The sequence below is a fragment of the Lactuca saligna genome, chromosome 3 (genome assembly GCF_052625555.1).
Source record: "Lactuca saligna cultivar CGN05327 chromosome 3, ASM5262555v1, whole genome shotgun sequence".
NCBI lineage: Eukaryota > Viridiplantae > Streptophyta > Magnoliopsida > Asterales > Asteraceae > Lactuca > Lactuca saligna.
The window spans coordinates 181,469,846-181,484,042 of record NC_136419.1 but is presented as its reverse complement, the minus strand read 5'-3'; the positions used below and the strand labels follow the sequence as shown (position 1 = coordinate 181,484,042).

At 37.6% G+C, this 14,197-nt stretch overlaps 1 protein-coding gene across 2 annotated transcripts; it reads right to left on the bottom strand.

Annotated features, from left to right (window-relative positions):
* Positions 1-347: 347 nt before the first annotated feature.
* Positions 348-3,998, bottom strand: LOC145037573 (uncharacterized). 2 transcript variants are annotated; one of them, XM_078986263.1, is made up of 2 exons: positions 3,762-3,998; positions 348-2,217 (listed from the first exon to the last, which is right to left on the bottom strand). In XM_078986263.1, exon 2 carries the CDS (start codon positions 2,199-2,201, stop codon positions 483-485), a length of 1,719 nt encoding a protein of 572 aa, XP_078842389.1. In that variant the 5' UTR covers positions 2,202-2,217; positions 3,762-3,998; the 3' UTR covers positions 348-482. The 2 variants fall into 2 exon arrangements, with proteins under 2 accessions (XP_078842389.1, XP_078842390.1); XM_078986264.1 differs by lacking the exon at positions 3,762-3,998 and adding an exon at positions 3,152-3,663.
* Positions 3,999-14,197: the final 10,199 nt, after the last annotated feature.

The following is a 14,197-nucleotide window of genomic DNA, read 5'->3' as shown; positions in this document are numbered from 1 at the left end:
ACATAGATAACGAAAAAAAGTTTAGTGATTAAATGTGAACAAAATCGAAAATTCGGTACTCTTTCAAATCATTATCCCTAATAATATTTGACGAAACACTTTGGAAAAAGCAACTACAAGAGCCCAATTGCATCTCTTTGTAGCAATCACCTTTTTCGCTATTAACAGTTTCACTTTCATGAGACTTATAAACAAAAACAACCAATAAGCTTTGCCAAAATTTGCAAATCACGAGCAATGTACAGCTCATAATGCACAATGTACAAGTCATTATAGCATCAATTGCTCTCGATTTGTTAATTTCAACTTCAAGTACACCCCAAAACACACACACAAACAAGAAGCAGTTAATGAAAAAACCAATAGAAACATTTAAATCCCAACACATGTTTTTCAAGTTTCTGTTTTCTTATTGTTTTTTCATCATCCCATTCCTCCTATCACATCTTATTATTTGTTTACCCTTTTTTTTCCCACTCTCATTACAGCGAGGGTGAAGACACAAACTGTCTCGGGAAACTGAACAACTCTTTCTCTTCAAACGGAGAGCTCCATTCACGACCACCACCACCGCCACCAGCCGCCGCTTCAGAACCCACCGCCACCGCCACCTCCGGATGCAACCCCGGCGGTCTCGTGGCGGCCTTCCCGGACGAATAAAACTCACCACCGTTCCCCGCCGTCCCCAAATTCATCCACATCCCGTTCGGCCTCGCCGGAATCCGATCCAAACTCCAGTCGATGTTTGTATAATCAAATTGCACCGAGTCGCCGGCGTTCCAATCCACCGGAGACGACGGCCCGGAAGATCCGTTTGACCCGGTGAAAAGCCCGAGAGACGAGGCGGCAGCTAGCGGTGGAGTGGTCGTGCCGCCACTTACACCGCCCATTCTGTTCCAGATACCACCATTGTTGAAATGGTTATGGCTATGGCTATGGCTAATCCCGTTTTGTTGACTAAAATGATGATTATCCACCGCGTGCTGGTGCGGGTAGTGAAACTGGTCGTACAATTGTGTGTTGACACTTGTCCCGTAGCTTGGCATGCTATGTGAGAATCCGTTAGGGTTCATGTTAGTTACTGTAGGGTGCCACTCGGAGGATGACGAGCTTACTGTAGGTATAGGCTTTGATTTAGGCCTCTGCATTACAATAACCGGCTCCCTTACTGACCCAAGCTGGAGGCTTTTCAGTTCGGGTTTCGGTGGCGGCGGAGGGTTTGCTCCGGAAACCGCCACCGGCCACCGCTTCTCGGAGCTCGCCGGAATTTTTTTCAACAACTGCAAGCTTTTGACTCCGGGGTCGCCAGCTGGCGGCCCGATATTCACCGTTTTAGTATAATTAAAATCTTTATCTTCACTTTTCTGCGGTTTTAATAACGTTCTTGAAGTTGTTGGGGCGGCCTTCGGCGGCCCGGCAGGTGGTTCGCCGGATTCTTCAACTTTCGGGGCGGCAGGCGGTTCGTGTTTTTGAGATTTTAAGGTTTCTGCCACCTGGTCAAGGTCGCCTTCACAGGCGACAACCGCCCGTTCGACTTCCTGTTTTGAGCATTTAAATTTTGTTTCCATTTCGGTGATCCTCGCGAGCTCCTCGGAGATGTCGATTTTGAGGTGGCCGCCGCCGCCGGAGGCGGCGGCGCGGTGGTCGGAGTCTTCACCACCGTCGAACAGCCACGCGACAGATTGTTCGACTCGGCCTTCGTTTAAAATAAGAGCCATGGTTGCACGTTCTGAAGAAAACCCCATTGAAACTAACTGTTGAGCTAATGCTTCGAGCTTTCTTGACATTAGATAACCGCTGCATCTTTCATGGAGTTCTTGAGCGCGTCTTTCTTTTTGTCGTTGATGTTTTTTTTCGTTCTTTTGGCGGATTTTTTCGCGTTTATCGTTGTCGACACCTGGCGGTGGTGGTGGTTCGTGACGGGAGGGGGTGCCGGAGGTTTTGTCTTTGTGGTCTTCGGATTCGCCGGACCAGCTTCCGTTGTTGGATAAGGAGTCGTATTCGACCCCAAGGGCGTTTTGGGTATGATCGTCTGTGTTGTTTATATCGAGTGCATGGAAGGTTCCGAGAAGGGGGTTGTAGCCGTTGGTGGCGGTGCCGCCGCCGGAAGTTGGAGTTGAGGTGGTTTTATTGGATGATTTTGGTGGGTCCTTGGCGGCTGCCCTTTTGTCCTTTGACTTTGACTTTGATGCTGGAGACATTGTGTGTTTTGGATTCCTACATAATCAATGAATTTACAAGGTCAAAAAAACTTAAAAACATTTAAGAAGATCAAAAAGATATTATAAACCAATAAGACTCATTCAAAAAGGGAAAAAAAATTTAACGAAACTACAAAGTATTAAATGATTAACTTGCTTAAATTAGTATATGGAAAGACATAAACCAACCAGATTTGATAAGAGAAGACATAATATGCAAAACATCATATAAGTATGAGTTATGGAAAACAGTTAACAATTTCCAAAAGAGACATGGTTTATTTCAATATACATAATTGAGGTTCTATTTAAAGTTGAAATTAACAAAACACCTGATCTTGAAGATTTTGATTTCAAGAACAGAAACAAATGTTATGTTAACATTTAAAATCGTGTTAAATAGTGCAAGAGATGTTAAATTAGCTATGACAAGGTTGTTAAAACAACAAGAAAAATGCTTTTCAAACATCAAATATTTTAACCCAGATATGATGCCCCTAAACCCTTGTTACAATGTTATTGCAGCTAAAACAAAACGAACAAAAACACATGTAATCATATTGTGATATATGTGGATTGTGGAGTTCTTGAATTTCTATATGAAAGATTTCTTAGGAAGAGAGGTGAGACTCCAATATCTCACATGGTATCACAACCCAAAAACTCAACACACTTCTAGTCTAATCTTATCATTCATCAAGCCTTATTAAAGTCCCACATCGGTTAAACACAGTCTTATCTACCTCTATATAAGTTGGAATCTCGCATCTCTCCTTAAGGGCTCTTTCAGAAAGAAAATCTATTGATTCCACATAAATTAACAATATTAAAAGTCGTAAGTGACAGAATTTTTCTCAACAAATGATAGGCATAACGGTCACATAAAAGAAACAAGCCAACAACAATAATTATCATCATACAGAGACAATTATAATGTTACCACCACTTACTCAAAATGGAGGTAACCAATGAGCAGTTGAAGAACTAGAAGTCATTACTCAAAAAGATCCCATTAGCAACTACCCTGATTTCATAAACCCAGTCCAATGCAATGGAAGAACCACAATCTATTGCTTTCTCAATTACAAGAGCAACAAAAACATTATTGAAAGCTAGCAACAAGACTTAAACATGTCAAAGGGGGAAATGATATGTTATTGTGAGATTTGCAACTGCTTAAGCTTCTCAGAAGAAAGAATTAACCTAAAGGCAAAACTAATTTAACATTGTAGCTGTTAAAAGATGTATCTTTGTCCTCTAATTTTTCAACGTTTTACAAAGACATAGGTTAGATATAAATTTCAATCCACTAGCGTTGAAAACACCACAAAATTCATAATTCATTTAACAATCCTCGCTTCCGGATTCCTCAAACCAGTTTATTATACCCGCATCTAAGATGAATTCAAATTTCGATACTTTACAACATTTCAATACAAAATTGCACAATTAACCGATAAAACACATATATATCTTCGAATTGTTGACAATTTCATATTGGAACACGTTAAAGCACCATTGAAAGACAAAAAAATTGATGAAATGAATCAATTGACTTACCACCGTTAGGGTTCAATCGAAATGGGGGAAGTGAGGGGCGAAAACAGGATTGATGATTTGTTAGGGTTTTGTGATTCGATCTTTTGGTATCCTTTTTGGATCGATTAGGTTTTGCAACTTTGAATTGTCGAACGTAGTTTTCCGTCTCTGCCTTGTTCTCTCTTTCTCTTCCTTTTCTCTCTCTTCTCTCTTCTCTCTCCTCTGTCTTAAACCGAACCAGGAACCACAATTTTTTACTTTTTCCGTAATTTGTTTTGTCCGAATTCAGATTTCAGAATCCAAACCACTGACCAAGCCCAGACACAGGCCCAATTAGTTGAGTTGGAATTTCTCTTAAACGAATTTATATATTCCGCATGAAATACAATAGACAATAGTTAAGTTTTGTTTTGGTCTGATACTATCGTTTTTTGGGACACCAAATCTGCCAAATATAATAGTTTAGGGACGAAGATATCAATATATAATACTGTTGTGGGCAAAGTCTGAAACTCAAAAAGTTTAAGGACCAAACCTTGACAATATACAAAAGTGTACTTACCGAACCTGACAATACACGAAAAACTTTTGGCCAAAGTCTGAAATCCAAAAATTTAGGGTGGAAAGTGTCATTCTACAAAGTAGAGGGTAGAAAGTGCCAACATACGAGATTTAAGGATCAAATCTACCAACATAATGAAGTTATGCGGCCAAAGTATGAAATAAGAAACTTTTATAACCAAAATATGAAACTACAAAACTGTACTATTAGGGATCAAACCTACCAATATAAGAAAGTTTGGTGGCCAAAATATGAAATAAGAAACATTTGTGGTCAAAATATGAAACCATAAAACTATACTATTCATTTCTCTATCGAACTTAATATATATATATATATATATATATATATATATATATATATATAAGTTTTAAATTTGCATTATATAACATATTAAATAAGGTCGTGACATGAACAGTAGGTAGTTTGGAGCCGACTCCAGTATCACCCTATTTAAGCTGAGTTTGCATGACATCACCCCGTCATCCTACGATCAGTGATTCCTTATTCAATCACCACATGTTTCCCCTCTTAATGCCTTTATTTCATTTTGACCCTTGAGAGGACAATTTCATTTAATATTTTACTATGTTTGCAAATTCTTGTGAACTTTGGGAAGAAGGAGATGTCTAGATTTGAGAGAGTTTGTGTTTATAATAAATGGTTCCAGATTCAGTTCCCATAACCTCAACTTCATACCCTTAAATCCGACGTACCATTTCCCGTCTTTCCTAAATTGAAAGTGTTACTCACCTCCCGAATTGAAGTTGTTATTACAGTCCACGAATTATGGTCTTCTCTACCATCTTCGTTGAGGTTCTGCTTGTTGATCAGTAAGTTTGTGCTTTCTGTCTGCATTTTTGTTTTCTTGATAGTCAAAGTGCTTCCATTTTACCTAAATTGATCATTTCTACCATTCATAGTTGTTTCTTCGCCCTTTTACTCCTCCATCATATGACAAAGGTGGTGTAGATTCCAAAATACAGTGGGAACCCCTCGCCTCTACCAAAGGTTATGTAATTCCTAATGTTTCTACCATTGCTTTCTATTTGTTTCTATGACATCCCCAATTTCACGGCCAGAAAAAACCGATTTGTTTATGCTTTATTTGAAAATCAAAGTATCCTTTTGAAGAAATACGTTGTGGAATTTGTTCCAAAAAATATGATAAGTAAATTATCGAAGCATTTATGAATAAATGTGTTTTCATTATATTAAAAATGTTGGGATGTCATTGGCAATACAATACATAAGCATAAACAGAAATAGTACACGCCTTACAACATCTATCATACTAATGACATATAATCCATTGATCTCTCATCAGATCATCACTCATGTGCTCTATTGCCACTACCTGTAATACCAAAAACTGAGTGGGTCGGGCTTGGGAGTCTAGTGAGCACATAGGGATTTCAACCCACAATAATTAAGTTTATTAATTTCATCAAATCAATCAACCCGATTACCCGTTCCCATTATCCTCACTTTCTGTCCCTAAAGCATCTAAATTAAGGGACTTAGCCTAAGGATTTTCATCGGGATGGACAACACTTCTTTGGGGATTCCTTAGCAATATATGTTAATAAGGCAACCATGAGGGGGATGGAGTACACCTGGTGAACATGTAGTTCAAAAACACTTACAGGTTACGAGCCTGTCAGCGTTCCACTAGATTGTCTAGAATAATTTATGGTCGTCATCTATACTCCTCTAGATGATTGAATCAGCTTAAACATCGAGACCTCTCCTCAATTATTTCATCATCTATATTAGGTATAAAATACATATACGATTTAGATCGAATAATACATGTATATTTTGTTCATCCAACATAGATTTCAAGAACACATATAATATGCACACATAGCATGTAATTTATATTAAATACTTCATATATATGTGTAATATGAAAGTAACTATGTGTTAGGTTTTGAGCATTCTAACACTCCTATGGTGTACATGCAACCCTAAATACCTTGAATCTATGTTTTCTCTATTATACATGCAAATATCAATTTCTCCAATGTATTATCCTAACTAGCATATTATGAAGTACAAGTAATATAAAACTAGTAGAATTACATACCTCTTTGTTGGTGCTTGATTCCATGGATCTCAAGAGCCTAGTGCCCTAAGTGTGACGCCTCAAATGGTTCACACAACATCATGAACATCTTGGAATAACCATGAGAGAAGATATGAGTACATGGAAATTGGCTTGCCCTCCATATTATGCATTAGTGCCATTTTCACCAACCAATGAGGTCTTTATATAGTGTGTAGTGTGCACATTAGGGTTACACCATGTAACCCATGACTTTAACCATTCCTTATGCTCCATGTGTTTTAACCTCCATGGAGTATCCATGGTCCACCACATGGGTTAAACCCAACATAAGGAATCATGGATCATAAGCCCACATATATAAGAATCAATGATTTACACAATCAATCCCCATATATTTAATTAGTCTCTTTTTAATCACTAAATTAATTCCAAATTAATTCTTGATCAATATTAATTAAATAATATGATTTCATATTAATATATTAGAACTTATAATATATTAATATGTCACAAATATCTTCTTCTCATTAAAAGGTCTACCCAAATGTTGCGATGCCATGCAACCCAAATGGACCATGTCGAATCGGGTCAAGTATATACTAATTATAGTTATGGACTTAGACACTAATCCAACACTATGCACTCACTTGTTAAAGTGATAACTCGAAATTCAGGCAGTGCTTCGCTTCTAACAATTTTCTTTTCCTTCGACAAAACCTAGTATCATTATTATTAGATTTTAGTCTAATATTTATTGCGACTAATTATTAGTCTAGATTCATCATTAACTCAAATTTTACTTTCATGATCTATCAAGTAAGGATCAACTAGAGAGGACAGTTGGGAGGAAAGACCACTTCGGAATATAGTTTTTCTGAAATCCAACAATCAAGCCAACGTAGCCATTCTAGACACCTCTCCCGTAAGTAAATCAATAAGTATAACGACTTTGAATCACTGATAGATCTTGTTTATAGGTTCATAATAACGATAATGAACTTAAACATAAGTTATATTTAAAGTAGGGTAAGCATAACTCACTTACAACGAGGTTTAGCGAGGAACCGGGCTCTGCTCAGGCAAAACTTCAGAGCCATAAGCTCTTCTTCTCGGAGTCTTCTGGTGCTCCGAGACTCGCCTCTAACACTTAGGAAGTGCTAGGGAATGGAACAGAGGGTTTAGGGGTATTGGGAGAGTTTGGTAAGAAAAGGTGTGAAGAAAATGAGAGATTTGCCCCTCTATTTATAGGTTGGGAGTTTGGAGAACGTTGGGCGTAATAAACAGGTACATTGGGTATACTGCTTGTTACGATGTGCGTAACCCTGCCAAGTGTCAGTATCGTGTGCGAAGCCATGGGGAAGAAGGTGGGGTTGGGATTGTGTCACGTGTTAGCCTCGCAACTTAACCTATAATTCAATTATCTTGTAAAATTCGTAACTTACGCATACGAGTTCCATTTTTGACGTTCTTTATATCCACACGTAGGTAGCGACGTGATCTACAACATTTGTTTCAACTTTGAATTTATTTTTAAAGTTATATTTTAAAAGGTTTAGACAATTAAAGTTCATTAAAAATTAATAACTTTGTCATCTGACGTCCGTTTTCGTCTGTATTTATATCGTTGATCTCCTATTAACAAGATTTTCGATTCTCGTTTAGATTGTGTCAGCTAAAAATCGATTGATCTAAAATTTGATTTTCGGGCTGCATATTGTTATGCCAAACCTTAGAAAATCATAACTTCCTCTAACGAAGTCATATTTGGATGTTCTCTATATACACGCTCTCAATTTAACGTATACTATGCCTCTCGTTTAGATCGATAAGGCTAAAAAGTATGTTATCGCAAACTCACTTTTTACGATACACAACATCGTGCCGGTTTTGTTGCAAAACTTCGACGGGTCATAACTTCTTCGTTATAAGCCAAATTTTAGCGTTCTTTATATCTCCGGAATCCTTGTCACGACCACTTCAACTTTCTTCATAGATATTGGGTCCATCTATTATTTTATTTTTTGATGCATATATTTATTATTATTTTATTACATCGTTATAAGCACATATGCAGCATATAAATCACATAATACTCAAATAATTCGTCTTCATTACTTCAAAATAGGTTACAGTTGTTGACCTAACTATTACATCATAATATTAATTCTTAGCCAGAAACACGACGTTACAATTCTCTCCTCCTTAGGATGATTCCGTCCCGGAATCATTCAATAGCAAACAGATGTGGATAACGACTTATCATGTCACTCTCTGTTTCCCATGTGAGGTTCGGCCCATTCGTTTGTTTCCATCGCACAAACACTAATTCGACCATCTTGCATCACAACTTATTTGTCTTACGGTTAACAATTTCTTCAGGCTCTTCGATTAACCTCTTATATTCATACATCCTTAACTCCGAAAGTGGAATTATATCGAGAACTTCTCATGTGAACTTCCTCAAGTAACACGTATGGGAAGTGTTATGAATACCATCCAGTTCTTCCGGTAATTCCAGTTTGTAAGCTTGGTTCCTAATCCTCTAAAGAATCTTGAATGGTCCAGTAAATCTTGGACTCAACTTTCCTCTATTTCCAAATCTTATAAGTCCCTTCCACGGTGAGACTTTGAGCAATACCAAATCTCCAACTTCGAATGTCATTGGTCGATACTTCTTGTCGAATGTCTGATGGACTATTTTGGGACCCATAAACTGCTTTTCTCTAGCCTCAAGCCAACAAGAGGGTGTACGACACTGTTGTCCATACAAGGCTTGATAAGGTGCCATCTTAATGCTTGAATACTAACTATTTTTGTAGGAAAACTCCTACCATGGTTAAATGCTCATCCCAGTTACCTTGAAATTCTAGGATACATGTTCTTAGCATATCTTCTAATGTTTGAACTGTTCATTCGCTCTGACCATCAGTCTGCCGATGGTAGGATGTACTTAAACACAACTTTATACCCATTTCCTCTTATAAAATTTTCCAAAATCTTGATGTGAAATGACTTTTACAATCTGATACAATCGTTAATGGAACACCATGAAGTCTTACTATCTCCTTCATGTGAAACATCTCAAAATTCATGACCAAAATTTTTTGTTTTTAATTATTAAATAAAGCCATAGTTATCAAAACATCCTTTCAAAACAAAATTCAAAGTATCTCAAACATTATTATTAGAGTTTCCAAATAAAAACATCATAGTAAACATCCCATGTTAAACATCATGGTGTGTGCAATACAGTCATCCCGAGCTCTTCCTTCCGCAACAGAAAGTACCTGAAACCAAAACTAAAAACCATAAGCACGAAGCTTAGTGAGTTCCCCATAATACCACATACCATACACATAATCACATATACGGGGCCCCTGCCCCTTCATCGGGCCCTGCCGGCATCAGGCCCTGTCTGGCATCGAGCCCCGCTCGGTATACATATTTGTTTATCCCAGGCCCCGCCTATCACTGGTCCTCGTGCGTTATACACATACAATCAAAATCACATAATCATGCTAGCATATAAAGAAAACATAAGTAGTACCATGTGTTCCTGTCCTAAGGCTTCGCCTATCATGAGCCCTACCCTACTTTGCTAATGATGAGATATGGAACCCCGTCCACACTCTGCTAATGGTAAGATACGGATCCCCACCTACACTCACTTCCCTATTCAGGAACATACAAGTATCACACAGACAACAAGTATAACTAAACATTCACATAGTCATCGGGTACCACCCGACATCGAACCGTAGTCTGAAAACATACATATAATCATTCCTTGGGCACCGCCCAACATCGAACCGTAGTCTAGAATACATATAATCATAAATAATGCCAAGGGCTAACCCCTGGGTCTTCCTACTATACATAAACAACATGGTCCGACATTAGTGTCTTCGACCCATGCAAACAGTGAGGAGACCCACCTCAAATGTTGAAGCTCGCTGCACGAAATCCTTGGTTGCGGCCCTGAAAATTTCTTGAGTTATCCATACCAAAATATCAGCCAATTAGCAATTGGATTCCAAACCATGATCCATAATCCTTACTTGGGGTGAAAGGACCATTTCACCCAAACCAATCAAGGCCCAAACTAAAAAATCCATGAAAACCGATCAATGGCCCAATTTTCCAAATTAGGACCAAACCCTTACACGGAACTACCCGTTAGAACCCACTACGTACTTCATAACCCTCTAGGGGTCAACCTTGGTCAAGTCAAGTCAAGGTCAAATTCAACATCCAAGTCGAGGTAAAAGTCAACGCTCTGAGCTGACTCAACTCATCGAGTTGTCCTTCAACTCAACGACTTCCCATAAACCATAGAATTATGATACTACGAATCAACTCATCGAGTTCTCCCTTAACTCGTTGAGTTCTTTCCTTTTCAATAGAATCAGGACATACTCATATCAACTTGCTAATTTCCTTCGTGAACTCATTGAGTTCTTCACTATGTTAACCATTCTTAATGCATTAAGCAATTATTCTTCAGATTTAAACCTTATACTCCAGATCTCAAATGGAAATGCCTCTAGAAGGGTAAAGTTTCCAACTTTACCGGTCAATACCTTTCCTAAATAGAGTAAGCCAATACCCGAACTCTAAAAGGCTTAGATCTAAATCCATAAGTCCTGAAAACTTCAAGATAAGGCATAAGAACATACAGCTAGACCTTAGGGACAAAAAGATCACGTATAGTCCTAGCTTTCTTTACATGCATGGCCATTAGAAGCTCCAAAAGGCCAAAATGAGGGTCTAAAGGTTTCATGGGACTTCCATGGCCATAAATTGGCACCTTTGTGCCATGAAAACCCCTCAAGAGCCTAGATCTGAAGTGTTTTCCATAAGGGACATACAACCCATCAATAACCATCTCATTTAGACAAAAACCAAGTAAAAGTGCTAAGAAGGAGATCTAATCAACTACTTGACAAATTTGAGACTTGATTACCAGAAAGTGACAAAAATGGAGTGAGGTTTCTGGATCTAGCAGCTCTTTTTTGTTCCTTCAAGATTCTCCTCCTTCCAAAATCTTCAAACACCCACAACAACACTCAAACTCGCACACAATCTCTCAAAATAGCTTTAGGGTTTTGAGATTTAGGGTTAGGGACTTGGAGGCTGGAAATGAGGCTAAACCCTTAGGCTTAAGTTGTTTAAATAGGGTGCAAAGTCCCAGATTTAGGGTTCCCCAAACCCATATGGCGGCTTTCAAGGTGGTTGCTTGTTTGACCATTGAACCAAGGTCTGTTGGTAATCCATTCACAAACTTCTTGAACTTGGAGAGTTCAGTTGGAAATAGGTAAGGACCAAGCTGCATTTTCTCCGTAAAACTTACAACATACTCGGTGACGCCTACTCTTCCCTTCTTTAGGTTCTGAAATTCATTGTTGATCTCCAGTAGATCCTGCTCACATCATGCATTTTTAGTTGCACCAAAACTCTTCCCAATACATCTTGCTAGCTTCTCCCTTGGGCATGGTATCAACTAGTAGCTTCCACCAGCTATGTACCCCTGACTTTAACAGTGTAACCGCGAGAGCTGTTAATATGGGCATATTTAGTTATAAAATTTATGCATTATCTTAATACCTTTTGTTCATTTTATCTCAGATAGTGAACAAAATATGCTTAATTACTTTGAAATTTCATTTTCAACAATAAAAACATGCTCGGGAAGAAAAGGAAGTGGATTTAGCAATTGGAAGCTTGGAAGTTGGATTTTGAAGGAAGAAGGAAAATTGAAGAAGAACTCAATGAGTTGGTCCCTCAACTCGAAGAGTTTAGATGAAAAGTCCAGATAAAATAGTGTCTTGTCGTACACATGATTTAAGTAAAAACTCGACGAGTTGGATCATAAAACTCAACGAGTTAGAGCTATTTTCAGAATCTATTTATAGATCGTTTCTCATTCGAAACCTTAACTTTTGCTAGAAAATTATGGCGACTTTTGGAGACCATAGACATTATCAAGAGGCTTTGGAAACCAAAATTTGACTAGAGGGAAACTTTGAAGAGATCAAAGGCATTTATTCACTACTTTTCTCTTAATTCTTTGTGTGAATCATGTTTTCAACATTAAATAACGTTTTTAGGGTTTTATTTGTTGTAGTTATGGGATAAAACTCCATACGTCTGTTTATATTTAGAGGATCTTATGAATATGGTTTGATTAGTGGCTTTGATTATATTGATTTGGTTATTTATCTTGTTAAGCTTGTTAAAAGATCCTTATGTGTTAATGATAATTATTTATTGTTAATGACCAAGTCTATTGAGTTGTATGAACATCTTCTTGATTGCTTATGTAACATCCCAAATTTCGAGTCCAAAAATTTCTTTTAAAAACATTACAAATTCATAGCGTTAAGTCATTCAAAAATACATAAAGGGTTTATATGACAGATCATAGTTTCATTTCCAAAAAACTTGTTTAATTATCAAAGTAAACATCCCAGGCTAACTTGCCATGGTGTCTGCACTGCAACCCTCCCGAGCTCCTCTTCTGAAAACTGAACACTTGAAACCAAAACTGAAAACCATAAGCATGAAGCTTAGTGAGTTCCCCAACCTACCGCATACCATACATATCTACTGATCCATACATGTGACATCCCCAAAAACTTGGCCAGAAAAGACCGATTTCATTTATGCTTCTTAAAATAATTTCAGAGTAAATCCTTGATAATGTTTATCAAAGCATTTCATCAAGAGATGCATTTTCATTATATAATCAAAACACGGGATGTCATTTTCCGATACAAACCATAAAGCATAAACGATAACATTACAAGTCATTCAACAAATATATACATATATAGACTTGTAAACAAAACAACTCGATGATTCATCCACCTTATACCCTTGCGTCACTTCCTGTAATACAAATAAAACTGAGTGGGTTAGGCTTGGGAGCCTGCTGAGCATATAGGGTTTTCAACCCACAATAAATAAATTATATTTAATTTCACCAACCAATAATAACCCGATTACCCATTCCCGTTATCCTCACTTTATGTCCCTAAAACAAAATCTATCTCAAGGGACCTAATCTAGGATTTTCATCGGGACGAACATTACTGCTAAGGGGTTTCCTCAACAATAGATATCCTAAAGGCAACCATGAGGGGGATAGAGTACACCGGTGAACACATCCTTCACAACACCTACAGGTTATGAACCTGCTAGCGTTCCACAAGACTGTCTAGAAGGAGTTTGTGGTTGTTATCCATACTTCGCTGAATAACTAGATCAACAACAACAACATCGAGACCTCTCATTTGTTTATCACACACCAACTATCTACCCATGTTCTACCCAACATATTAGTAGATAAATATATATATATATATATATATATATATATATATACATATATATATATATATACATATATATATATACATATATATATATATATATATTTATACATAGTTTAAAACCTGTATAGCATTCTCATTCAATCCATATTCCACATAATAGATGAGGCACACCCACATAACACGTATTTCATAGAGAATAAATCATATCTATGAGATAAAAGAAAGTGAATATACATTCACACACATAACAACAAAATTATACACATAACACGTATTTCGTATAAAATACTTCATAATTATGCGTTAGAAGAAAGTAACTACAATCTCACTTGATCAGAAGATGATCGAATAGCACTACGACTTGCAGAAGTAGTATTCTTCAGTAGATCTGGAAGATCTTCACAAAAAACGGGCTTCTCGCGAGCAGAGGTTCGACTCGGGAATTGCACCTCTCGGGATCTTCGGGGCTTCGGAACTTGCTTCGGGGCTC

What these genes read in the sequence shown, in the direction of transcription:
- LOC145037573 (XM_078986263.1), bottom strand. Translation starts at nt 2,201, where the DNA reads ATGTCTCCAGCATCAAAGTCAAAGTCAAAGGACAAAAGGGCAGCCGCC.